Genomic DNA, 27,018 nt, shown 5'->3' with positions numbered 1-27,018 from the left:
TATCTTGAATCGAACTCTCATCTCAACTGTCATGGTGCCATCTTGATTAAAAATAATTGATTTCTCAATATCATCTTCAGTAGGATATATTGACAAGTTTTGAGAACCATTTTTTTCTAAGGCCAAGTAATTTTCAGGAGCAAAAGAACAATCTGAGTAGCTATCATTACTATATGTTTTGTCCAAAGAAACTGAGTAAATCTGGGACTTTGGGGCTGAAGGCATATGTGTGCTCACTTTCATGATTTTAAGAGTAAAAGATTTCAACAGCAAAACATAAGGTGGGCAGCAAAAAAGTTACAAACATCCATTGGAAAAGGCAGCAAAGAAAGAAGAAGAAGAAAAGAATTAAAATGAACACTATCACATTTTCAGTATCTCATAGTCAAATATTATTAGTACATTATTTCTTAGCTCTGCACATTCAATGGGTTATGAGTCATTTCTTCATGTCAATCTTACAGACCCGTAATTTTACCTCAATGAGACGATATAGAAACTTTTAGCATTAATAAGATAATTTTAATAACAAAATAGAAGTCTATGGGAAAAAAATGCTGCGAAGAAGTGTCTGTTTCATTTTGTTTGCCAACTCTGAAACTGGAGTCTAAATAGACAATGCTTACTTATTCAAAAAAAATCATTTGTGTATATTATCTGTGCATATTAAAGACAGACAGATGCAATGCTATGAAATCAGATACCCTTATGGCTCATTTAACACTGAGTTAGTAAACAATAATTATTACTTTAGCATTCCCTTTGTATACTTACTATAGTTGATTTAACATGAAGGGCACAGAGAACAGAAGTAAATGTAAAGCCTGGTATTAGTTGCCTCTGAAGGTACAGCATTAGAGTTAACTTGAGCACCTCTGCTTCTTCAAGTCTATTACATTACTATTATTAATTTTATAGATTTATTCATACTGGCCATCAAGTATACATCGTTAACATTTCACCATATAAACATAAAAGTACTTTTTCTGATTTTTGCTATAATTTTACCAAACTTATAAATGAAAATGTTTCATAACTTTAAAAGTCCTAAGATTATCTGAAACCATCAAAAAACACACTCAGCAACCTATGTCAAACACAAAACAGGAAAATCATCTTAGTAAAAATGGAGATGACCCTTCTCTGTGCTGGCTGGTTCGCCTCTTTCTTCCCCTGCTCTCAAGCAATGTGGAAGCAGTACTAGTAAGAGAACTTCTATTTTTAAAAAAAAAGAAGAAGAAAAGAAAACAAAGAAAGAAAAAGAAAACACAGTAATAAAAAAAGGATAAGTAAGAAGATAAATGCTATTTTAAAAGTACATTATTAAATTCTTTTGTCAAGACACAGTCCCTACAGGTGAATGCAAGACCAAGGCAAAGAGCAGACCACCGCATGCCAGGTTATTATAACTGCCAGCATACATGTGGGTCAGGTCTGGGGCTGGGCCAGGCTGGACCAGTTCATAACATCCACTGGCAGACCTGAGAACCAAGATGGTGTGCACAACATGCTGGATCAGACAGCAACTCCAGCCAGTTCACATTAGGGCCAAGACTAGGCACTGGCTGGGTCAGCTTAGGCTGCACCACCCATCAGTAGGAGCTAGATCGAGTCAGGCTGCAACACCCACTGATGGATGCGAAGGTGAAGTGAGTCATGCCAGTCTGGGCATGGTGGGTGTCAGGTCCATGAACCCTGGAGATGGGGGGTCCAGTAGGGCCCAGGTTGACTGGCCCAGATCCTTGGGCCTGCCTGTGCAGTGGGTGCCTGGTTCATGAACCCGGTGGGTAGGGGTGCAGCGTGGCCCTTGGTCTGCCTGTGAAAGCTAGTCCTCCTCAGTGGAAAAGATGGAGCAAAGGAGAGTGGGCTCTGATGCACATGGAGGGTATGGCAGCCCACTGGAGCCTGCAGAGGACATCTGTTACCATAGCAGAGGAAGAAGAAGAGGAAAAAACTGGACAATAACCCCAAACAATGACAGCAAAAATCTGGTCAAATGGAGACTGTAATATCAACCATGGCAGTCAATGCACATTGGAAGGGTTTTCCCATCCTTGGCTTGGTGAGACAGAAAGCACTTCAGAATCTAGGCAGAACCCTCAGAGCATGCACCACATTGCGACCCTTGGTTGCTATCAGGGGCCTCTCCCCACCCTGGGTGCTGGGATAGTTGGCATGGTTCATCTCCTTATCTCCTCCCTCCCACCAGAAACAGGAGGAGGAATTAGAAAATTTGGAAACAGTAATCACACCCAATTTTCCTTAACTTTTGATCCATTCCACCCTGATCAACTATGCAAGCATCATCAAAAATAAGATTAAAAACATAAATTGTTAAAAAGCACATTATTTCATGTCTAAAGAGAATGAAAATTAATTGGCAGCCAAATTACCCTGGAAATACTGGCACAATGCGTAATGAGACTACACATAATTCTCACCTGTCTCAACGACAAAACCATATGATGCAGCACATAGGAAAGAATTAGCAACTTAGATTATTGTTACCTGGCATGAAATGACTGTATGGATTTTTTTAATAAATGAAAAAGTAGTTTTAAGGACCTATTATGTTTACCAGGATAACTTCAGAAGATAAAAACACACTGATAGACTTGAAACAGTCATTCTACTAACATGAGCTCACCTAGGAATGCTACACTCCTTTCATAAATAAATAAATAAATCTTTCAATCCCAGACACATCACACAATTTGTACACATTTTTTTTGCAAAGCATGATATGTTGACTATTTCTTATAATTAGGTACTTCAAGAGGGGAGAAGAGAAAAGGAGAAGGGAGGGGAGAAGAGAAGCAAAAAAAAACAAGAAAGAAAAAGGAATAAGCATATCTCATCATTTTAAACAGACACATCATTAGCTGATTCAGAAAAATCTAAACAGTTTATCAGATAACTTCTGTGACCCTTTACAACTATATAAGTTACTAATTTCAGTTTAGAATATGTTTGTTCCTCTCATACCTTCTCCTGTATAATGAAACAAAGCGGTCTTGTAACCATGAATGCTTCTGTTGTTGTGGAGGCAAAAAAAATTCCACAACTAACTATAAGAACTTTATCTGGATATATACAATCGACTTACCCTTTTTGCTTTCTGACTTAGCATTTCCCTTTCGGTGTACACGATGAGAGATCCCTGGTAATTTAGCAGGAAGCAGGTACTTCTGGACGTCATAGTTCCCTGGTTTAAATGGCTCCCTTCCTGCTGCCACCACAGCTCCAGAGCTCAGGATCACTGCCTGGAGACTGGGTACCTAGAGGACACCAGAAACACGATCCTTAGTAAGTAAGTTATACTTTTTGCATATGACCATTTTACAGTTTCATTTGGACCACCTTGACAATGTCCTATGCTTGAGACAGTCGCCACACATTTTCCCAGGCAACGATGAATGCAAACAACAAGAAATACTAATGGGTTGAGGTGGGTGGGGCGAGGGGAGTGGAGAAAGATGAACAAAACAACCTTTTTAAACCAGCATAAAAAGCGGCCAGATGCACTGATTTTCTGATAAAATCAAAGTGATCTTTAAAAGTTAATGTGGCAGGCCAGGTGCGATAGCACAGCAGCTAAAGTGCTCACTTTGAACACACTGGCATCCCATATGGTCGCCGGTTCTAATCCCAGAGGCCCTGTTTCCCACCCAGCTCCCTGCCTGTGGCCTGGGAAAGCAGTCAAGGACGGCCCAAAGCTTTGGGACCCTGCACCCACATGGGAGACCTGGAGGAAGTTCCTGGTTCCTGGCTTCGAATTGGCTCAGCTCCAGCCGTTGTGGTCACTGGGGGAGTGAATCATTGGACAGAAGATCTTCCTCTCTGTCTCTCCCCCTCTCTGTATACCTGCCTTTCCAATAAAAATAATAAATCTTTAAAACACACACACACACACACACAGGTAATGTGGCACTCCCCATCAAAGTCTGAAGCTTTGCTCAAAATGCTTGGCGGACACGGCAGGGCCAGGAAGGTCAGTTGGAACCTCCCAGCAGGGATCCCAGCAAAACCCATCCTCTAAGCAACAAACAACTATTCTGGCTCACTGCTTTCCAAGAAATATGGCAGGATTTGAAACCCACGCACTGTTTTTTCATATGTATCTGTTGAACTTCTTGACGACTCCCTCCTATGCAAGAGTTTTAAAAAAATCTGTACAAAAATGTTTATCTTTTAATTCATCTCCTAATTTGTTTTAATTCTTCACATATTTTCAAAATTGGATTCCAAGACAAAATATAATCTAACTTGGTGCTTAGGCCAGGCTGAAAGGGCGCAGGCTGCAGGGGAGAAGGAAAAAAACCCGGTTCTCAAGGGTCCCTTGCGTGCAGCGAAAGAGCACACGGTTCACAGAGTCCCGCGCGAGGAACAGGCCTGCCTTCCCACAGGCCACCAGCCCAGCGTGCACAGCCCCAGGACATCACCTTCCTTCCGTCTGTGGCGTACAGCTTGGTCACCGAGAACTGCATGACAGCCGTCAGGTGCTGAAGAAAGCCCTCGAAACTCTGGGTGACCCTCTTGCTCAGAAGGATCGTCCGCCTTGTCCTCGGGTCCCCATTCCGGAAGACCATGAGCCTCCGCGGGCCGCGGAGCATGCCGGAAGCAGCCGTGGCGGCAGGGCGGTGGGGCGCGTGCGCGGTGAGAGCCCGGCTGCTGAGCCAGGGCTTGGGGCGCCGCCTGGCTTTGTCCAGGTCCACCGGTTGTACCTTCTTACCATAGGAACACAGGTACGACTCTCCGTCCTCCAGTTCCTCCAAGCTTGTGATGCTGTGCCTTCCCCGAGGGGTGCTGATGTTCCTCACCCCGAAAGGTAGGGGCACTTTTCTGGACAAGTTGTCCAGCAAAGAGTCAAAGGTCTTAAAGGAACGAGGGTTGACCACCACCCTGACGCTGCCGAATTGGGGGTCTCCACTCTTGTAAAAGCTGATCCGTTTGGCCACAACAGGTTGAGTGACGCTTACATGCCGAAACGAGGGAATCTGACCTTCAGAGATAGTCGGCTGAATCGTGGAAAAACTGGTAGGTGGGGTGGCACTCATCTTGTCTGAGACCTAAGGAAGAAAGAAAATTGTTCATTTCCAGAGCACCAGCACTAGAGTCCATGGTGACACTGATGTATGCCTATTATTATGCTCTGAGTATATCCTTAGGATTTTATTCGCTCATTTACTCATTTCTTCATTATACCTGCCAACTTTAAAAGATCGGTTTAAGGATGTAGACATTAAGGAAGCAGTTAAATAAGGATATTTGTCATTTAATACAAAATAAAGACAGGAATAAAGGACTTAGAAAAAGTAAAAGTTGATATGTGGTATATACCCATGGAATAGAAAACTTTGAAGTTGTTAAATGGATTATAATGAAAGGCATCATTTAAACCAGTAACTAAGATGCTCACTGCCCACGTTAGAATGCTTAGGTTGAAGTCTCACCCTGGCTTCTGACTCCAGCGTCCTGCTCGTGTAGACCCTGGGAGACAGGAATGATGGTTCAAGTAGTTGAATGCCTTTCGCGCACATGAGAGAATTGGACCGAGTTCTCATTTCTGACTTTAGCAGTTGTGGGAATTTAGGGGGCTGAACCAGTAGATGAGAGTGCTCAACAGCTCGCTCTCTCTCTTTCTGCCTGTTTCTACCGCTCAAACAATTTTTAAAAGATTTTTAAAAAGGTAATCATGACATTGCTAAGTGAAAAGGCAATTTATAAAATATATAAACTATAACATTGATTTATGCATGTGTATATGAAGGGAGAAAGTCCAAAAATGGTTGATAGTATTTATCACTACATAACAAAGCTATGGAAAAAAATATGTGTGTTTTTATATGATACTAAAATTGGTGAATCGTTAAAATTAACAGATATTATTGTACAGTTAATAATAAAGTGACCCAAATCAGAAACCAACTAATGAGAAAAGAATTTTGCAATCCATCACCTTAATGCAGTCTGTCCCAGCATTCAAAGAAATCTCCCAACAGGGTTTGGGAGGAATTGGCAGCAGGGAGCACAGGAAGATTTTGAACTTTAAATTGTCCTTTTACTGGGGCCCAGCGGCGTGGCCTAGAGGCTAAAGTCCTCGCCTTGAATGCCCCGGGATCCCATATGGACGCCGGTTCTAATCCCGGCAGCTCCACTTCCCTCCAGCTCCCTGCTTGTGGCCTGGGAAAGCAGTCGAGGATGGTCCAATGCTCTGGGACCCTGCACCGCGTGGGAGACCTGGAAGAGGTTCCAGGTTCCAGTTTCCCGGCTTCGGGTCAGCACAGCACCAGCCATTGCGGTCACTTAAGGAGTGAATCATTGGATGGAAGATCTCCCTCTCCTTCTCTCCTCTCTGTATATCTGACTTTGTAATAAAAATAGATAAATCTTTAAAAAAATAAATAAATAAATTGTCCTTTTACTGGAACCAAATGAGTTCAACTGAAAGAAAATGAACTTAATATTAAGTTCTAGAAAGAATGTGTCACCTAGATCCTTAAGTATGGACCATATGAAGACACTTCCAGGTTTTTGTCCTCTGCAGATTGGAGAAAATGCAGGTGGTCATGTGACACAGCGCTTACTCCACTTTGGAAAATACTGCACTAAGTAAGTGTTCTTTGAATGGATGACAGCTTTGTGATATGACACTAACACTGGAGCCATCTGAGTCCTGCTGGCAAACTGAAGCTCAGTGAAACCAGTCTGACAAAGGAACAGCTTGCGAAGTTTTCTGTTTGTGGGCTTGTTTTTCATTTGCAGCATTTTTGGCTATTACCTGGTGTTTAAAATAATCTGGGCTCGGCATGATAGCGTAGTGGATCCCAAATAGGTGCTGGTTCTAATCCCATCAGCTCTGCTTCCCATCCAGCTCCCTGCTTGTGGCCTGGGAAAGCAGTCAAGGACGGCCCAAAGCTTTGGGACCCTGCACCCACATGGGAGACCTGGAAGAAGCTCCTGGCTCCTGGCTTCAGATTGGCTCAACTCCAACCATTGCAGCCACTTTGGGAGTGAATCATCGGACAGAGGATCTTCCTCTCTGTCTCTCCTCCTTTCTGTATATCTGCCTTTCCAATAAAAATAAATAAATCTTTTTTAAAAAATAAAATACAGTACAATCATCAGTGCTGTTTGACAGTAAGAAAGTCCTACAGCTTTGAAGATAAACTGAACAAATGAAATAGAACTGACAGGCATACTAGAGATGGAAAAAAAGTTTTTTTATCATTGTAAATCACCTATAAACCTGACCTATTTCACCTACTGAAGTATTTTCAAACTGTTATCTAAGATTCATAATGTACTTCCTATTATGTCACAAATCTTATTTGCAGCTTAGGGGAACGCATATGAAGATCAACCTACAAACTCTCTCCCTTTCTCCCGTCCCCAGAGGTATAGTCATTGTGGTCCTTAAGAGCATAGAGGCTGCTGCAACACACATAGGCATCAGGATCTGGGGAATCCAGCTTTGTCACTGAGTCAGCAACACTGCAACCTCTTCTCATCCTCAGCTGATAAAGTCTGGCCTGACCTTGGGCAGTGTGCTTAGTCGCTAAGCCTTCACAAACTGTAAGAATAAATTCCTTCAGTATTTAAATAAAAGACCTCACATCTCTGCCTCCAGTTGCTTTTTAAGTCCAAGTTTTGCCTGTTTGTTGATAACTTTTACATGAATAATGTCTGCGATACATTCACACAATTGATACTTATATTGCATATGTCTAAGTGTATGGATAAGTGTATCTATGTATATTGGTAGGTGTAATGTGAGGATTTTGACATGTCTCCTTTTCTGCTTGAAGTCTGCTGTTCAAAGAACTTTTAATAAGGTCACCACTTCAACAACATGATTGTGTGGACCTATATTCTAAGGGTTTGTAGGATTTTATGTTAAAAAGTTCTGCACTGGGACCACAACATGAAACACAGATGATAAAACTGTATGGAGAGTGACCTTGTTGGCCTTGTTGGCCGTATTTCATTGCTGCCAGACCTAACCACTTGCTTTGAGCCTAAGCAATGAGGGGCAGAAACTGAAAGTTCTTTGTGCTGGGGAGATATCAGATGTCCAGCTACAGAGGAGCATTTGCAGAGAAGATCCGTGCATTGGGGTGACTGCCAGGCACCTTGGTAAAGAGGCTGCAGCAAAAACAAAACAAAAAGCAGAGTCCATTGCATGTAAGAAATCTCTAGTAACTCCTGGAAGTTACTATGGTAAGCTTTAGGGAGTGTTGAGATTCTGCATACAGATAGGTGAGGATTAACAGCCGGTGGCAGGGTAGGCACTTTGTGTGAAACATGAAACATGGTGAAGACTTGCTGTCATTGTTAGATAAAAGGATCTGTGTTCCGTGCAAAATGTCATCATTGAGAAAAAAAAAGATGAAAAACAGATTTCCTTCAGAAAGTAGTAAGTCAGCTTTTGCCCTGATGTAATAATCATGCAGCTCTTATAAGAACACATGGAAAATCCAGAGTAATTCAGTAGCATACTTGAAAAAAAAAATTGTGCCTAGAGACTATGAAAGGGGAATGTCTGGTCCAAGCTAGGGAGATTGGAGATAAGGACGGAATGAGAGAAGAATTTTCAAAGGAAAAGCCTGCGGGAGGCTGAGATGCCAAAGGCAGAGTGGTGGCAATACCATCCGGGAAGAAGGCAAACAGACTGCAAACAAAATGCTGCACTTAGACGATCCCCTTTGGGGAAACAGAGCTATCAGCCCCTCACAACATTAAGCCATACTATCTTAGCCGATTTTAAAACAAATCAGAATTGGGATGAAATGAAGCAATTTTGTACGTACATTATCTGTAACAAGGTTTGTTCTAGGCCCTCTGAGGTTGAGATAAGACAGTAATATGCTTAAGGATTACCTAGGAAACAAACCAAGCAGCCTTGAAGTGTTTAATTCTTTAAGAACATTACACTTCCTGATATTGGAAAATGTTCTCCTGCAGCCTAGTATTGGAGTATTTGGATATTTGCACTGAAAGAGAAGTGGAGGTGGAAAGAGGCAACTAGAATATGGAGGCCCTCTAATTTAAAACAGGGAGGGTGTGACTGTTTTCCTCACCGCTAACTCCCTAGAGGTAGCAAAAAGCTAGTTTTTAAAATCTGTTTACCTGTACCCCATGTTTATCCATACCTGCTCCTACTGACATCACAGCTTGCTGCAGTATCTTCCCCCTGTTCTCTGCAGAGCCTCTGCACTGTCTATCAAGCATGTATCTTGGTTCACTAGACTCAGCCATGTACGTGCTTAGTGCCACTGTTGGTCTCAACCAACGGAATGGTTAAGACAGGCTGCTCACAGCTGAATAATTGCTTCTGCCAAGTAGCTGTATCTTTATTTCCCATGCACTTCACAAAAAAAGATATATTTCACATACTGAATTTCAAATTTGATTTCTTACTATGTAGGAGGAATTTAGGTATTTTGCAAAGAATGAAGTGGAATATAGAACAGAAAATTAATGAATTTAGATTAATAAGAAAAATTGCATTATGTGAAAACATAAAGTAGATTCTACAGATTTTCCATTCTGTAGGAAGGGGAGAGAGAAGATGATTCAGAAAAAATACATAAATTATTCACTGGTGATCAGCAGTTTTGTTGAATTGTAAGTAGCTTCCTTCTTTAATGTATAGCATGAATTTCTATGAGTGTGTACTTCTTTTATAATCATAGAAATAAACATGCTCATATTTGAGTAAATGAGAACCACTTGATTTCCTGATACTAAAGTTCCCTCCTACTTCCTTCATCATACTGAGAAAATTGCTGGCATATTTGAGGGAAAAATAATAGTAAATATATTTTTACCCTTATTATTAAAGATATAACACAAATAGTCTAGATAAAAAATATAATGCAAAATACAATCAGCAAGACATTATTTTCAGAAAAAATATTTCAAACAGTTTTGTACTTACCAGAACTTGAAACTTCCCATGTAAGTAAGAAGATATTTAAATCGTATGTATGAACAACTTACAGAAATATCACTGTACATGTAACCTGCTCATTTCATGTGAAGAAATAAATGCTTTTAGATTTATTCTTAGCATGTCCGCCCAGGGATTGAGTATAGCCAATTAACTTAATCCAAGGTGATATGAGTCATCAGACAGAACTCACCTTAAAGGAACCACAACCTTAAACAAACTGGTTCACAGCATGCCCTGCACTTCTGAAATCTTTCCGATGAGAGTCTCCAGGCATAGTGGCCTTGCTTAGTGCCATTCTCCAGAGAAAACATCTCTCCAATTATCAAGCATTTCTCTCCTGGACAACCTTAAATTCTTATTTAGTTGTTAAAGGGGAAAAGTCATGTTGCTACAGATGAAATAGTTTCACATTTTAACATTCATTGATAAGTAAATTTGAGTCAATATTCTCTCAAGGAGTCATGGGAAAAGGAAAAGATATAGGCCTTCTTTTTAAAAATAAATAAACAAAAACATTCCCACTAACTGTTAACTACTACATCAATGTAATTCTAACAGTGATGACTCTAAGTGTAAGAATTGTGTCCATTCAACTTAACACAGGACAATAAGAGAAGTAGAGAGCGATCATTTATAATTCTGTCTACCTGGCATTCATTCTGCTTTATTTAATCATAAAGAGATTTGAATATGTGTTAGGTTTCATCACACAGGAAGTCCCCAGATGGCACCTGACCCCTTGAATGACCACCTGTGGTCTAATTTGACTTGAAGATGCCTTGCCTAATCTTTCTGCCTCAAGCTCTGAGCAACAAAATCAGGCAAAGGTCCTCTGCGGAGAAGGGACCAGGGCTGTAGATGTGCTCCGAAACACTGTCTCCAAACAGATCTCACACACACACACACACACACACACACACACACACACGCACATGCTCGTGAAACGGCACACTATTCCTTGTAATTCTTGTCCCAAACCACTTATTAAAAAAGAAAGAAAGACACAGTGGGGAGAAGAAAAGGTGTAGATAAGAGAAACAATAATGTTATACTTTGCTGCAAATTTCCACTTATTACCACTGTCTGCAGAAAGACACGGTTAAATGAATCAATAAGGAAACATGTATTCACAATGTAGCAATAAGCATGAATAGTGTCATTACCATCTCCAAATTGCACTGCATAATTTTAACCTTGAGGTTTTATATGTTCTGTTCTTAAACAACTAAGAACAAATCAGGCATATTTCTATTGACCTGATCTTGAATGCTGTTAACAAATCCATATATGGTAAACCACATTCGTCAGTTCTATATCAACATTGAAAGGATTTTAACTAGGGGATTCTTTTAGGAGAAATAAAATTTCTTACATATCACACAGCACAAGAAGGCTCTCCTTGTCTAAGAATATCCAGAATACATACTCTACTCTTGTAACTCCAGTCAAAGAGCACATGTACCTGTTATACTGTCACTTCACTACTACTAGCAGTAGCTGTGGCAGGCACCATTCCTCTTCAGGCTAAAGTATCTACATATGAACCTCTGCAAATCTGCAGAAGTTACTCTGCAGTATCTGACTCAGATGTTCTGGGGCAACAATGGGACTCTGCCCTGTCAACAAGCAGCCACTGCTGACCTTCAGCAAGTACAGAGGTCTCTCCATGGCAGGGCTCCCACAAAGCTTTGTCCCTGCTTCTGCCTTATGCCATAGTCACTCAGAGGACTTGACCACCACATCTAAATTCTGTGAAATTCTTTCTGGTTCACTGCTGACAGAGCACTCAGCTCAGTAGACAGTGGGCATGTGTATATAGTTTGAAATCAGAGCTCATTTCAAATTTCAACTTTTTCTCTTAGCTTAGGCCATTTATTTAAGTTTTGGAGAAAATACCTAACTTACATGCTTGTGGGGATTACCATGGTAAACTTTGTAATGATTTTCAAGCCCAAAGTCTGGATTTAATTCCCTGTCTCTTTCATATGATAGGTGTGCCATCTCTCTCCATTGCTACCATGCTTGGAGCTGGGTGTTTCATGGGCAACTCTATGCTTCCTGTCATTTTCAGTGCATCCTACCAAGACACTGCAGTCTGTGACCTGGTTTCCTTAGCTCTTGTAATCCTGCTTTGGCCATGAGTAGCTATGTCTTTGTGGGGATATCCTCACTGGAGCACTGAAGCATCTTAGCAGCCATCTTGCCCCAGTCAACTTGCTGTGAGGATCAGACTCCTTGCTGTGCTGGACTCAGACTCTGGCCACAGGGAAGATTCACAGGATATATTTTCCAACCTTGGAGTGTGTGCATTGGAACTGGGCCTCTTCAGTTGCTGATATTTGTGCATGTCCAGATGCACACGGAGGCATGACAGCCAGCTCATCTAGGCCAGCAAGGGATATCGACTGCCTCATCAGAGGATGGAAAGCAGAACAAGTTGGGCCTGTACAATTCACCCCCAAGTGCCAGCACCCCATATGAGCTCCAGTTCATATTCCAACTGCTCCACTTCCAATCCAGCTTCCTTTTTCTGGTATGGAAAGCAGCAGAGAATGGCCCAAATCGTTGAGATCCTGCACCCATGTACGAGGCACTGAAGAGGCTCTTGGTTCCTGGATTTAGATCAGTTTAATTCCAGCCATTGCAGATATTTAAGGAGTGAACCAGAGGACAGAAAATCTCATCACTTCTCTGTTAAGTCTGTCTTTCCAGCGAAAATAAATAAATCTTAAAACAAACAAAAAAAAAGAACAGACTGGACAGTCCTCCTGGACAAGCTTGCAGCATGTTCCTGGGTCTGTGGAGGCACTAAAGTGGGCTTTGTCCACCAACAGACCTTGGAAAGATTTTATCAGCCTTGGAGTGACAAAATCCAGCATCTTCTCAGAACTGTCAAACCTCATGGTCTCTGAAGTGTCATCAGGTGATCATCCCCACCCCAATGTGCTGATTGTCATACTTGACAACAAGTAGCAGTCCCCCTCCCCCACATCCCCTGCAGACATAGGAGAAAAAAATTGAAACATTTGTCCCACCAACTGGCCTCCATATATAACCCTGCTCACTCTAAGCAGAGGCCCACATGGGCATGCATCCCTCTCAATTATATAAACAATATTAAAAAGAAAATAAAAAATGTTTAAAAGCATGCTAGACATCAAAGTAGAAGCATCAAATAGGCAGTTGGACATACAGATACTACAGGTTCAAGATAATGGTGTCAATATAATATTTATTGACATACTACTGGCTTTCAACTCCTGAATAAGTCGGGATGACAATTTTTAAATGAGTGAATACAAATAAAGAAGAGAGAAAATTCAAGAGAAGAGTTGCGTGCACATGAAAATGTAACAGCCAGTGAGATTGGAAAGAAATAGCAAAGAAGCTACTGAGGAAAACATTTTTGTACATCAAAATAATAGTACCCTGGAAGCCAAGGGAAAAAAAAAGTGTTTCACCTAAAAGAGAGTGATAAACTGTGTCAGCTACAGTTGATATGTTAAAAAGAGGAGTATTGAGAATTAAGCCTAGACTTTAGCAATGTGCAATTTGTTGTAACTCCAATAAAACCTTTTTTTTAAAGATTTATTTATTTTTATTACAAAGTCAGATATACAGAGAGGAGGAGAGACAGAGAGGAAGATCTTCCATCCAATGATTCACTCCCCAAGTGACCACAACGGCCAGTGCTGTGCCAATCTGGAGCCAGGAGCCAGGAACCTCCTCCAGGTCTCCCACATGGGTGCAGGGTCCCAATGCATTGGGCCATCCTCGACTGCCTTTCCAGGCCACAAACAGGAGCTGGATGGGAAGTGGAGCTGCCGGGATTAGAACTAGCGCCCATATGGGATCCCGGCGCATTCAAGGTGAGGGTTTTAGCCGCTAGGCTACCATGCCGGACCCAAAACCTTTTTTAGCAGAGCAAGTACAATAAAAGCCTCACTGGGTAAATGGATGGAAAACGGGAAGGAGTCACATCGGTGTCACATGAGGAGACAAACATTGTCAGTTTGGAACTGTTTGGGTTTTTTTTTTTTTTTTTTTTTTTGGCCATGTTTAGTATTAGATATAATTTGTGTGTATGTAGACTGATAAGAATGATCAAATGCATGGGGAAAATTTACTGCTGCAGGTAAGAAGGCTGAGAGTTCCTGGAGCTGTGACCTTGCGTGAATGCACAGTGGAGGTGTAAGTCTTAGCAGGGATTATGGAGATCATCCCCGGTAGCAGAAAAGGCTGCAGGGAGACAGGCGAAGGTGCCCTTCTCTTCTGTGTGCTAATCAGTCTCTGTAATTGAAGATGGAAAAGCACCTACTGAGGCTGAGACGGGGAAGAAGGAGCTGTTGTGAATGTGAGGAGGGAAGGGACTCCAGGAAGTCACCCACAGAGTGAGAGGGGGACTAATCCATCTGAGTTTATTGGAATTGAGTGTGGCACTGAGGACTTGGAGCAAATCAGCAGCCAAAAACATAAAATGACCCCACACTGCAGTGCTTCATGACAGGTCTAAAATGTGAATGATTTCTTTATCCAGTGTATCCATGCTACAAATGCTACCTGCCTGTTAGTTATTTGGGAATTGTCTCAGTTGTTGCATAAACCGCCATGGTATTGCAGTTTGTGTTTAAGTTAGCTTTATAGTAATTGACAATGAGCCTACATCATAAAAGTGATGAGCATGCGAATTTATTGCAGAATATTAATATTTTGTTTTATTAACATTATTTTTTAAACTCTGTGCTTAATTAAACTATCACAAGTATGTATTTATAGGAAAAAACATAATATATACCGTCTTACTAGCAGCCACTGTTTCAGGCATCCACTAGCAGGTCTTGGAGCATACCCACTGGGGAAAGAGGAAAAACTGTACTAAAGCCTTTGATAGCTTTCTCTTCCTTTCAAGTAACATTCCACATCAAAGCCATCAGGTTAGTAAAGTGTGTTCAAGTCTTGTCTACTTTTACTCTAGCTGTAAGCATGGCGATAACAGGAACTGGGTATGTTGTCACATGAACAGGATCCGGTAAAACACAAATTTTTAGTGCAGAGACATCTTATGTAAACAGTATGGCCTTTTGTATGACATTACACCCCTACATTATAAAGCAGAGTGACAAAATGAAACAGGTATTTCTTTTCTCTGTTGAATAGCTTCCTTTAGACGGACTTTTAGAAGTCTGATGGTAACTAGTTCTCTCAGCTTCTGGTTCCTACTTCAATCTTGTTTTAAGACTGGTTTATTTTATGGAATATGAATTACTGACGAGGTCTTATCTGACAGAGTGCCAGCAGCAGAAAGGGAACATGCCTCCTGAATACCACATTTAGGTGGAAATCCAAGTGAACTATAGGGTCTTGTCTGACACCCCAGAGAAATCCAAATGAACCATAGCACCTCCTGACACCCTGGCAAAGAGATACCGTTATTGCTGGGTAGAGGTGGGATATCAGGCTTCCTGAGGCATCTCCCTTCCTCGGTGGGAAGCTAGCCTTATTATTGCTTAATGGTGGTAGAATCTCTAGATTCCCCATTTGTAGTTATTTCTCATTACTACTCTCTGCCTAAAATAATAATCAACTTACATATTTAGCATGTTTTTAAGGTTCAACTGGATTTAGCATGTATCAGTAGAACATTAATTTTTAGTGCTACACAGTATTCTAATATACCACATTTTATTATCTTTTCTTAGTTTTGACCATTCAGGTTTTATGAATAATCCTATTAGGTGAGTAGTCATGACAATTTTCAACATTCTCTGTATGGTCTAACAGCAACAGCCCTTCCTCTAAAAAGAATTGCTAATAAAAAAGACATGGGGACTGAATGGTGAGAGAATCATAAGTCTCACTCATATTAAATTCAACTTCTCATTTCTGAAACAAATACAGTAGAAAGCACCTTTATCTATCTACTTAGACAATAATTCTGCAATTGTTACAAAATGTATAGACTCCTACCATGCCTAGTGCTTTATACGAATTATTTCATTTAATCCTCACAACTGTAGGGGTATCTGCTACTTTATACCTATTTTATGGATAGGAAATCTGGGGGTGAGAAAAATAGTTTGTCAAAGGACACACAATTAATAGTGAAGTCTCTTGGGCCCAGGGGCCTGGCCTACTGGCTAAAGTCCTCGCATTGAACGCGCCGGGATCCCATATGAGTGATGGTTCTAATCCCGGCAGCTCCACTTCCCATCCAGCTCCTTGCTTGTGGCCTGGGAAAGCAGTCGAGGATGGCCCAATGCATTGGGACCCTGCACCCGTGTGGGAGACCTCAAGGAAGATCCTGGCTCCTGGCTCCAGATTGGCACAGCACACGGCCGTTGTGGTCACTTGGGGAGTGAATCATCAGATGGAAGATCTTCCTCTCTGTCTCTCCTCCTCTCTCTGTATATCTGACTTTGTAATAAAAATAAATAAATCTTTTTTAAAAAATAGTGAAGTCTCTTAAGCACTTGGTAACCATGTTCTTTGTCTAAAGTTGAACTCTCTGTGTATTGACTTTATTGTGGAGAATAAAAAATGTCACACAAGGAGTTTTGATTCAGTTCTACAAAATCTGGAACTCCCTAGCAGGTTTTTGAGCAGGGAAATGAAATCAGAACTGAGTGTTTCCCTGACACTGCATGTCAGATAATTTGAAGGGAGGAGACTGTGGTGAGAAAAACTGATGAAGTGGCTCTAAAAATAGTTGCATCAAGAGTTCATGTGGGCTTGAACTCATGATTTAGAATAATGAGGATAGGAATAGACAGGAAGGAAATTAATCCTAAAAAATTTCAGAGGTAGACCGAAAATAACACAACAATATATCAGTTGTGGAAGGCAAGGAGATGGCTGATTTATTTAATCCTTTATATATGGTAAATTTAAAAAATACAGCACAGATGATAAGTTCAGCAGAAGTTGCGTAAAGCATGAGGGTCAGAAATTACAAAAGTTTAATTTCACCCAGTATTGCTAGGTTGTTTAAATGAGTAACATATATTTTATAAATTGTGTTGCCATCGACAAAAACAGACAACACTAGTGGAAGATAATGTTACATCAGGAATTGGATGAATCTTTCTATGTTTAATGTATTTATCATGAGTCCATACAAAATTGAAGCAGTGATCAAATGATACCAAAGATTGAGATAGAGAGATCAGAATAAGATTTGAGTAATCTTCAACTAAGGAAGTAAAGTGTGTCATGGAAGAGATAAAATAATGAACTGTCAAACAGATGAATGCTATTAATGTACATTCAATGAAACAGATTCTGTAATTTATAGACTTACAGTTGTCATTTTGATTAGGCCTACAAGGGACAAGATAGTTCAGGATATATTGAGATAATAAATAGACCCACTAGTCACAGTGGAGTTTCACACTTCTATCACCTGTTGATTAGATGATACTGATCTAAATGTGTCCTAAATTAAAATTCAAAATGATCCTGATTCATGCATAGAACAAAAGCAAAACTTGTGGCTGAGTATTACATCCTTATGGAAAACCAGCATCATATTAAAAGATGACCAGGTGTAATCTAACAACAGTATACATTCTGAGAAATGCATTGTTAGGCAGTATTGTGTGAACATCATGGTTTGTGCTGACAAAAAAACAAGAAAACTATGGTATCACTAGGCAAGATAATCTTATGAGACGTTTATCCTTTATATTACCTGCTGTTGACAAAAATGCTGTGATGTAATGCATGATTGTGGAGTCTATATATTCCAAGAACTTTTTAGGCATCACTAAATTAAAATGTATCATTCCCATTATTTGACTAACACTTATTTTAATACAAACGGAATTACTAAGTCATAATAACTTGGTCAGGATTCAATATGTATCTGCTAAATAAAAGAATAAAATAAAATGAATTTCTCAATAAAATTGATTGTCAGGAATAAATTGCCAGTTCCACAGAGTCTTCCAGAATCTTGAAATACTACAAAACAGAAAAGAATAACTTCACTATCAGTGAAAGAAGATCCATGGACCAGCATTATGGAGCAGTGGATTAGGCCACAACCTGTGACACACTTATCCTGTATGAGCCGCAGTTCAAGTACCAGCTGCTTATGATTCTTCCTTCTAATGCTCCTGGGAAAGCAGGTGAAGACAGCCCCAGTACTTGGGCTCCTGACGTCCTTGAGGGAGACCAGATGAACTTCCAGGCACTTGGTTTCATCCTGATCCAGCCTCAGACTTTGTGGCCATTTGGGAAATAAACAAGCAGATGTTAAGATCTCTCTTTCTCTCTCCCTCCCCCCCCTCTTTCTCCTTCCCTCCCTCTCTCTCTCTGTTTCTCCTTCCCTCTCTCTCTGTCTCTCTCTCTCTCTCTCTCTTTCTCTCTCTCTTGCTTTCAGGTAAATAAGTTCCTTTAAATTTTTTTATAAAACAAAATACAGCTCATGCTCAAAAGTATGTGAGTATGTATTAAATTTTTTTCTAAACATTTTGACAAAACAGTAAAGCAAAATTTTTGCTTTGAGTAATCAAGTAAGTAGATTATAGGTTTATATTTTTCTTTCTTAAATTGTAAACAAGGGTCTGGTACAGTAGCCTAGTGGCTAAAGTCCTCACCTTACATGCACCAGGATCCCATATGGGAGCCAGTTCAAATCCCAGAGGCTTTGTGTCCCTTCCAGCTCCCTGCTTGTTGCCTGGGAAAGCAATAGAGACCACCCAAAGCCTTGGGACCCTGCACCCATGTGGGAGACCCAGAAGAAGCCCCAAGCTCCTGGCTTCGGATAGGCTCAGCTCCAGTGTTGTGGCCTCTTGGGGAGTGAACCAGTTGACGGAAGATCTTCCTCTCTGTCTCTCCTCCTTTCTGTATAGCTGACTTCCCAATAAAAATCAAATAAATCTTTAAAAAATTAATAAACAGGCTTTAGCTGCTTGGAAGCAGTCAATTGAAAAAATAACTTAGAGTAAACTACTCCTGTTGGGTTCCTAGTCCGTTGACACGAAACATTTAGATGCTAGAAGATTTTAATTTGCTACAAAGAGACAACAATAGAGAGCTTCACTTTGCTCATGCAATTAGATTAGGTTGCAAATTGAAAATGTTTGGAAGATGTGTCTTAAAGGAAATAGACTTTCTAGAATAAAAATGCGTAATGCACAGGGTTTGTTTACTTAAAGATAGATACAACGTTTTTCAAAAACAAGAAAAGGACACTGAAATTGTTTCATATCATCCGTACATTTTTACCTTAAAAAAGAAGACATTTGGATATTCACTCCAAGGAGCAATATTTTTCTAATCTTTGGCACTAAATACTTTCATCAGTAAATACTTTCATCACTAAAACTCTGTTTTGCTGTTAAAAATATTTTTTAAATCCCAAACATACTTTTTAATTAATTCTAAGTATAAAATTTTTGAAATGTGTTTTAAATTCATAGCACATATATTTCTAATAAACAACTTCCATAATAATTCCAATACCTTCCATTGTCCTTTATTTGTCTTATAAATTTTGTATTTCTCAATTCATTACCTCTAAATAGCCCTAAGGAAAGAGGAAAATAAATACATAATTACAGACTGGAATTTTAATCAAAACTTGAAATTTGTCTTAATTCTGTCTGAAAAACTATGTGCCAACTTTATCTGTGTTTATACTGAAAATGGTCTAAGTTTCCTTTCTTCAAGTATATTGAAATGCACCATAGCTTTTCACATGAATTTTCAAAATCTTCCCAGGTGTACACCAGAAAAGAATGTATTTCTAACAAATAGCAGAACATATTGAAATGCAAAGAAATGAAAGTAAGCAGAAGATGGACCGTTCCCTACCGAATCCAGCAATCTAGTTGCCAACGCTGAGGGACCAATGAAAACCCACTGTTCAGAAACCTGCATTATTATCCTAGTCTCTGGATGACAGCACTATTATGCATACCGTGTGAACTGGAACAAACTAGTCCAGTCCTGCTTCAGTCCAATCAGACCCTCTATTATATAAATATAAGCTCAGTAACGGAGCAGCTTGGTTACATATCACATGTGTTGACGGTGTTTCATGCACTGGTTTCACATGTTCATTTTACAGTCAAGCCTGCTGCGTTTGTTCCAGTAAGTCTATCCTTCTGCATACACTGGGTATGGCAGTGTATACCAGATGGCCATGGGATTAACTGGATTTGTGAGAGAGAGATTACCAATCAAATTGCTGATGAGAAGGGGGCAGTGGGATAAAGGACCTGCTACTACAAGGAACTGAATCCCAGTCAGAGATTTGAATTTACTGCAATAGAATTGCCAATAATACAGATTTTTTTAAACTATTCACTTCAAAGGTAGACCTACAGACAGAAGTAGAAAAGAGATATTTCATCCACTGAATCAATCCCTTAATGGCTGCAACAACCATGGCAAGACCAGGCCAAAGCCAGGAGTCAGGAGTTCTCGTGGGTGACAGGGTCCCCAGCACTTCAGCCATCTACTGCTCCTTTCCCAGGTATGTTAGCAAGGAGCTGGATTGGAAGTGGAGCAACCAGGACTCCAACTGGCACACATACAGGATGCTAGCATTTCTGGCAGCAGCTTAACCCACTGAAGCACAACATCAGGCCCCAGTAATACAGATGTGTAACAAAAGAAGGACAAGATAAAAATGGCATTCAAGATTATATACTAACTGAAGAATGTATTGCTGATAAAAAAAAATTTGAACATACTGGAAAAAAATACTGCCTTATAAAAATCTTTGGGATTAAATGGTGGTGCTGTAATAAAAGCAAGGGATAAGGTAAAATTTCAGGAAAGAATCTCCAACATTGGTGGTGTATTGGTAATGTTCAGTCAGTCAAGGAATTCTGAGGCCACATGTTTACTAATCTCTGGAAGATACAGTAGTGAATACAACATACACCTGTTAATTCAGGAAGCATCAATTTTTAAATTGTTTTTTGATACAGTTTAGTTGGCACTGGTGTCTCCCTTCCATCTCCCCCAGTTCCCTCCCCTTCCCTCTATTCTCCCCTCCAGTCTCACAATGGTTGTCTTTTAGTGAATTTTCCCTAGTCCATCATGCCTGGCATGATGGCATGCACCTGTAGTCCCAGCTACTCCGGAGGCTGAGGCCAGAGGATCGCTTGAGTCCAGGAGTCTGAGCTGTAGTGCGCTATGCCAATCTATGCCGCGCTAAATTCAGCATCAGTATGGTGACCTCGCAGAAACAGGAGAACACCAGGTTGCCTAGGGAGAGGTGAACCAGCCCAGGTCGGAAACGAAGTAGGTCAAAACTCCAGTGCTGATCAGGAACCATCATTTTAAAGGCAGAAACTATTTAATAAGCACTGTTAATTATCTAATGTGATACACACTGTCAAGCCTTCTCCTTTCACACCTTCCTCCTAGAGACTAGAAAGTCAGGTACTCACCTCCAAAGTGTTCAGAGCAGTAAGGGGAATGCTGGTTCATTTAGACCAAAACAATGTAAGACACAAGTCTAAGGTTTCACTTCCTAGGATCCTTCGCTTTCTTATTAAAAGGAATAGATAGGTTGGTGCTATTCCTTTTCCCACACTCCCTGAATGAAACAAGGAAGTAATACCTGATGTTATTAAGAATCAACCAGAACCATCCTGAAGAACAGGAAGTTAGCAGGGGGAATCACAGTTCCAGACCTCTGGACATACTATAAGGCAGTGGTTATCAAAACAGCCTGGTACTGGCACAAAGATAGAGAGGAAGATCAATGGAGCAGAATAGAAACACCAGAAGGGAACCCACACAGATACAGCCAAATAATCTTTGACAAAAAGACAAACGACAATCCAGGCAAATGGGAAGGTCTGCTCAATAAATGCTGTTGGGACAACTGGTTAATAGCCTGCAGAAACAAAAAAATAGATCCACATCCCTCACCATACACTAAGATCAGATCTAAATGGATAACAGATCTAAACCTACATCCAGAAACCTTCAAACTTTTGGAAGAAAATGTTGGAAACACACTGCAACACTTAGGGGTAGGCCCTGACTTCCTAAAAAAGACTCCAAATGCAGTAGAAATCAAGACCAAAATAAACAATTGGGACCTCATCAAACTAAGAAGCTTCTGTACAGCTAGAGAAACAATCAACAAAGTGAAAACGCAACCCACAGAATGGGAGAAGATCTTCGCACACGACATAGGTGACAGAGGGCTGATCTCCAGAATATACAAAGAGCTACAAAACAACCAAAATGTCAAAACAAACAAGCCACTCAAGAAATGGGCACGGGAAATGGGCAAACACTTCACAAAGGAACAAACCCAAATGGCAAATAAACATATGAAAAAATGCTCAAGTTCCCTGGCAATAAGGGAAATCCAAATTAAAACATCGATGAGGTACCACCTAACGCCAGTAAGACTGGCCCACATGAATACAAGCACCAACAACACTTGTTGGCGAGGTTGCGGGGAAAAGGGATCCCTACTCCACTGCTGGTGGGGCTGCAGGCTGGTACAGCCTCTATGGAAATCAGTATGGAGAATATTCAAACAACTCAAATTCAACATACCGTATGATCCAGCAATAGCACTCCTAGGAATATATCCAGAACAATTGTTTTATGAGAAACCAACATGCACTCCTATGCTCATAGCAGCACAATCAGTAATTGCAAAAACATGGAAGCAACCAAAATGCCCATCAACAGAGGACTGGATAAGAAAGCTATGGTTCATCTACTCCATGGAATACTACTCAGCTATTAAAAAAAACAAAATGCAGTTCTTTGTGGCCAAATGGGCCAAACTGGAAACCATAATGCTGAGGGAAATGAGCCAATCCCAAAAGGTTAAATACCACATGTTTGCCTTAATTTAAGATGATATGTTGTTATGTATAACATGTTATGTTATGAATGTTATATGTTGTGTATAAACTAAAATTGAAGTATAGGTGAGGTGGTCACAGAAGGTGGCTGGGAACTCGCATTTACTTTTAACATATTGGTTACTCATTACTATGTCAATTAATTCCATAATGATGTAAATTTTTGCTGATGGTATGTTGGAGCTTTCAATTGACTGGGATGATACTCTGCTGGCTCTGTCTTCAGACCAGAGAGGGTATACCTAAGAAGCCGTTGAACCTGACTGGACAATAAGATGCTGGACTCTATGTTTGGTATACGCTTGCAATGGGGGAATCTCAACTGAACTTGAGCTGTGGTTATGCAACAAGGTGGAGGAATCCACCATGGTGGGAGGGTTTGGGGAGGGGTGGGGAGAACCCAAGTATCTATGTAACTGTGTCACATAATACAATGTAATTAATGAAGTAAAATAATAAATAATTAAAAAAAAAGAATCAACCAACATGAAAAAAACCAGTTAAAACACTCAGATTGGACAAGTAGGAAGATAAAGCAATTCCTTGATAGCTGTGTGGGTAACTGAGCTGATCTAGAAAACACTCAGCTTTTCATGTCATGTGAGAAAAACTAACCCCATTCCTGGTACCAACTGCTAAAATAGAGCTCTTCATTGCAGGAAACCACATCTGACTCTGAGGGAATTGCACAGAAAAGGAATTTATCAGAATATTGAGTGGCTCACAGAATCTTCTAAAAAGCTAGAGTAATGCACCAACTTAAAATTGCAGGTGCTACATACAAAACCCTTCCCAGATTTGGTTTGAGGAAATCCTTAGCACAAAGCAGCAGGGCTGGAGGAGCTGTGGCTGAGCGCCTCACCACTATCCCACCAGGAACAGAATTAGCCTGCAGATAAGGTCAGCCGCCACAATCATCTTGACTGCCACCCTAACCAGAAAATCAATTCCAAAGGGAGCCAGCTGTTTCACCTTGCTCACTTCAAAACCCCACAAGTACCTGCACCCTTAATGGAAAAAGAAAATATGTAGCTTGTTCAACTGTTACAAGAAGAAATATTCTTTATCCCATAGAGATTCATAAAGTGGGTAATTTTGCAACTCAAGAAAGTATTCAGCTGTTAAGAATCCAAAATGAATTGCAAATATACACTATTATAGTGCAGTTTTTCTGCAAAAATGCTTCCACTGCATTATGTGAGTTGCAAATATTCACTATTATAGTGGATTCTCACCAAAAAGAAAAAAATTGACAATTCTTCCCTCTTATGTCCACACCTCTTTACAATGTGATTTGTAGTTCTTCCCATTAAGGGGGAGAGCCTATTTGCCTACTTTTCGAAATTGGGAAGTTTTGACCAATTGAATAAGGCAAGAAGAGACATAATGTCAGTGTTAATGCCAAACCTTAAGTGATAAATATTTCTCCCATCAGTCCTATTCTACACTATGTGAATAAGCTTGGGCTTGCCTGGGATGATGAAAGAAATCTTGCCCTAGTATGTCCATTGTCCCAGGCAACAGTGAAACCTCAGAAGCAGAACCTCCTTCCTGACCAGCGACCCACATGCTGAGTCTCAGTCACTGCTTGTGGCAAAGGGGAGGGCTTCAGCGTCACTGATAATTGTCATTAAAGGGGAGTGATGGGAAGACCCACCAGTTAGGAAGTGTTAAAAAGACACTAAGGGCTGTGAGAGGTGGACATTTCTCTCCTGGAATGCTTTTGTGAAGGGGAGCAACTCCAGGCAGATGCTTATTCTGACCTTCAAAATGTGCTGAATTGTTTCCTGTGGCAGTCTGGACCCTGAGTGCCACTGTGGAATAGAGCCATGGTTAGCTTTCTCTAGTGCTTCTCAATCCCATGGTTCTCTTCCACATGCCAACAACTACTTACTACAATTCCTTTATCCCTTCTGAAAACACTCTCCGCTGTGGAGGCACTGTTTCTCTGAAGATGCCTTCTAATGTCGATAACACAAAGTCTTTCCCATGCCTTTGAATTAGCTTCCCATCTGAGGGAACAATTTAAAATGAAAAAAAAAAATGGTCCATAAATTGAAGCTGTTGTCACAGCATAAAGTCGTAAGTTGACCTATAAAGTGGATATTAAATTCCTTATCAAACATGGATTAGCTTTTCCATAAATGTAAATTCAAAAATAGCAACACATGGAAGGCTACATGATGGGACATAGAAGAAATTTCCAATATAGGATTTAAGGTGGCCTACATTTAATAGTATATGAAATTGCATTTTATTATAATTTTAAGCTTTCTAAGTAGAATCTATAAATATAACTGAGGGAATAAAATGCCCAGAAGGCTAAAGAAAAACTTATTTTAGATAATACAGAAAAGAAACAGACCTCTCTACAGACTCACAGAAACCAGAAATGGAAGAAGTCATTAGGTCACCTTACTCACTTCCGGACCAGCATAGCTCATCTCTCATGTGTTTTTTCAGTCTAATTTTAGATGACTCAAGAATCTTGACTTCAGACACTTGGTCTATAAAACTATTCTTCTGTCTAATAAACCGTCAGACATTGCCAACATTTCCAGCTCTTCAGCCTAAGTCTGCAATGTCGAAACAGGTTCCAAATGTTGCCTTAGCTTTCACTGTGACCTTAGGTACGTAATGGAGAAAGAATTTCCATTGCTCTACTAAGATGAAGATCGTAGCTCTCTAAAGATCATCAAGGTTGGCATATGAAAACTCAAGTCCTGATTGTGCTACTTTGAATATTACAAACTCCCTCAAAGGCCTAAAAATGTCTGCTACAAACTGCTTCCCATGGTTCAAACAGTTCATTGAAAGGTGTAGTAGATGCTTCTAGTTTCTAAATATCTATTACTCGCCAGGCATCACCCAAGGTATTTTATATACATTGAGTAACAATTCATTTCACTCCACAGAGGAGGAAACTGAAGCATTTCCAGGGCCTCAAAGTCAACTGAATATGTGTTGGAGCCAAAAGTTCAGTCAAGTCTATGTAAACAAGCTTTGCTGTCCTGCTGTCTTATGCTATTACTATAGCACCAGGGTTAGATGGTGCTGGTACATGATTCAGGGCTCTCTGAATCTAAGCAGAAGACTCTCTCCTCATCAAAAAAGAATTTGAGCATAAGAATGGAGCACATAAGTGTCCATTGTATAAACCAGCTACCCCTAAGAATCCTGAAGATAACTTGGAGAGAAGTAGGTGAATATTGTAGATCCATGCAGGCAGATTGATTCTGAGCAAGGGATGAGTACATGGGATTAAATCAAATCTGTGAAGAAGACAAAGAAACAGCAATTCCCAAGACAGTGACTGTGTTGAGATCTCTGTCCATTTCACATTGGTTTAAGGATTTGTAAGCCATCCAAAGCTTTGAATCAGGATCAGAACAGACTGATGGAATGAGGTGTTACAAAGAATGTAACCCACAACTTCTGCCCAACAGGGGCCCTAAGAGAATATTAGGACCTACTCTTACAACCGTCCTATGCCCCAGACTAGCCATAGGCAAGGAACTGTCACAAAACAGGAAGCTACATTGAGAAGCTCATTTTCCCAGGAAGGTAAGTTCTTCCATATCTCCCAGATATTTGGCCTCCAGGATTAATTCTACACTTCAGCTGCTTTTAACTTTATAGATAAAACTTGCTGATAAGAATCAGCCTCGGTTTGCTGAGTTTTCGCTCTCATTTGGAGGGAAATATTCAGAATCACTACACGAGGCTCTTCTGTAGCCACTGATTTGCAGCTGTGTGTCTACTAAGATAACACAGAGTGGAAATCTGGCCGCTGCAGACCGTTGATGTCTGTTTCCTAGACAAAGGCCATGATGATTAGATTGGCAGTTTTTGAAACAACACGGTAACACAGCTTCCAGACTCTGCAGCAGATTTAGAATTAACACTCGTTGATGATGCATCAGCCTTGAGCATGAAACACTGGGCACAAAGAGAAATAAAAGGTTAACTGGGGGGGAAAAAAAGCTTATTTTGCAAAGGTTTTATTTTTGTCACTTTTTAGGTTGTAATAAATCTATTTCTTTTTTTTTTAATCTGTGCTTTTTTTTTATTAATTATTTTGCATTATGTTACAGTTTCATAGGCTCTGGGAATCCCCCCCACGCCCCTCCCCCCTGGTGGCTTCCTCCACCTTGATGCAGTATTACAGTTCAAATTCAATCAAGATTCTTTCCTTGTAAACATATACCAAGT

General features: G+C 40.4%; 1 protein-coding gene across 1 annotated transcript in view; it reads right to left on the bottom strand.

Moving 5' to 3' along the window:
- The window catches only part of RP1 (RP1 axonemal microtubule associated), a 280,642-nt gene that overhangs the window by 236,978 nt on the left and 16,646 nt on the right, over positions 1-27,018 (bottom strand). Inside the window, exons 2-3 of the mRNA XM_058668634.1 lie at positions 4,443-5,069; positions 3,107-3,278 (exon numbers count right to left, since the gene is read on the bottom strand). Of these exons, the coding sequence (XP_058524617.1) occupies positions 3,107-3,278; positions 4,443-5,057 (787 nt within the window). The 5' untranslated portion in view covers positions 5,058-5,069. The remainder of the gene's footprint in view (positions 1-3,106; positions 3,279-4,442; positions 5,070-27,018) is intronic.

This window comes from Ochotona princeps, chromosome 9 (assembly GCF_030435755.1).
Source record: "Ochotona princeps isolate mOchPri1 chromosome 9, mOchPri1.hap1, whole genome shotgun sequence".
NCBI classification, from domain to species: Eukaryota; Metazoa; Chordata; class Mammalia; order Lagomorpha; family Ochotonidae; genus Ochotona; species Ochotona princeps.
Note: the sequence above shows the minus strand (reverse complement) of the source record. Positions and strands in the feature narration are given on the sequence as shown.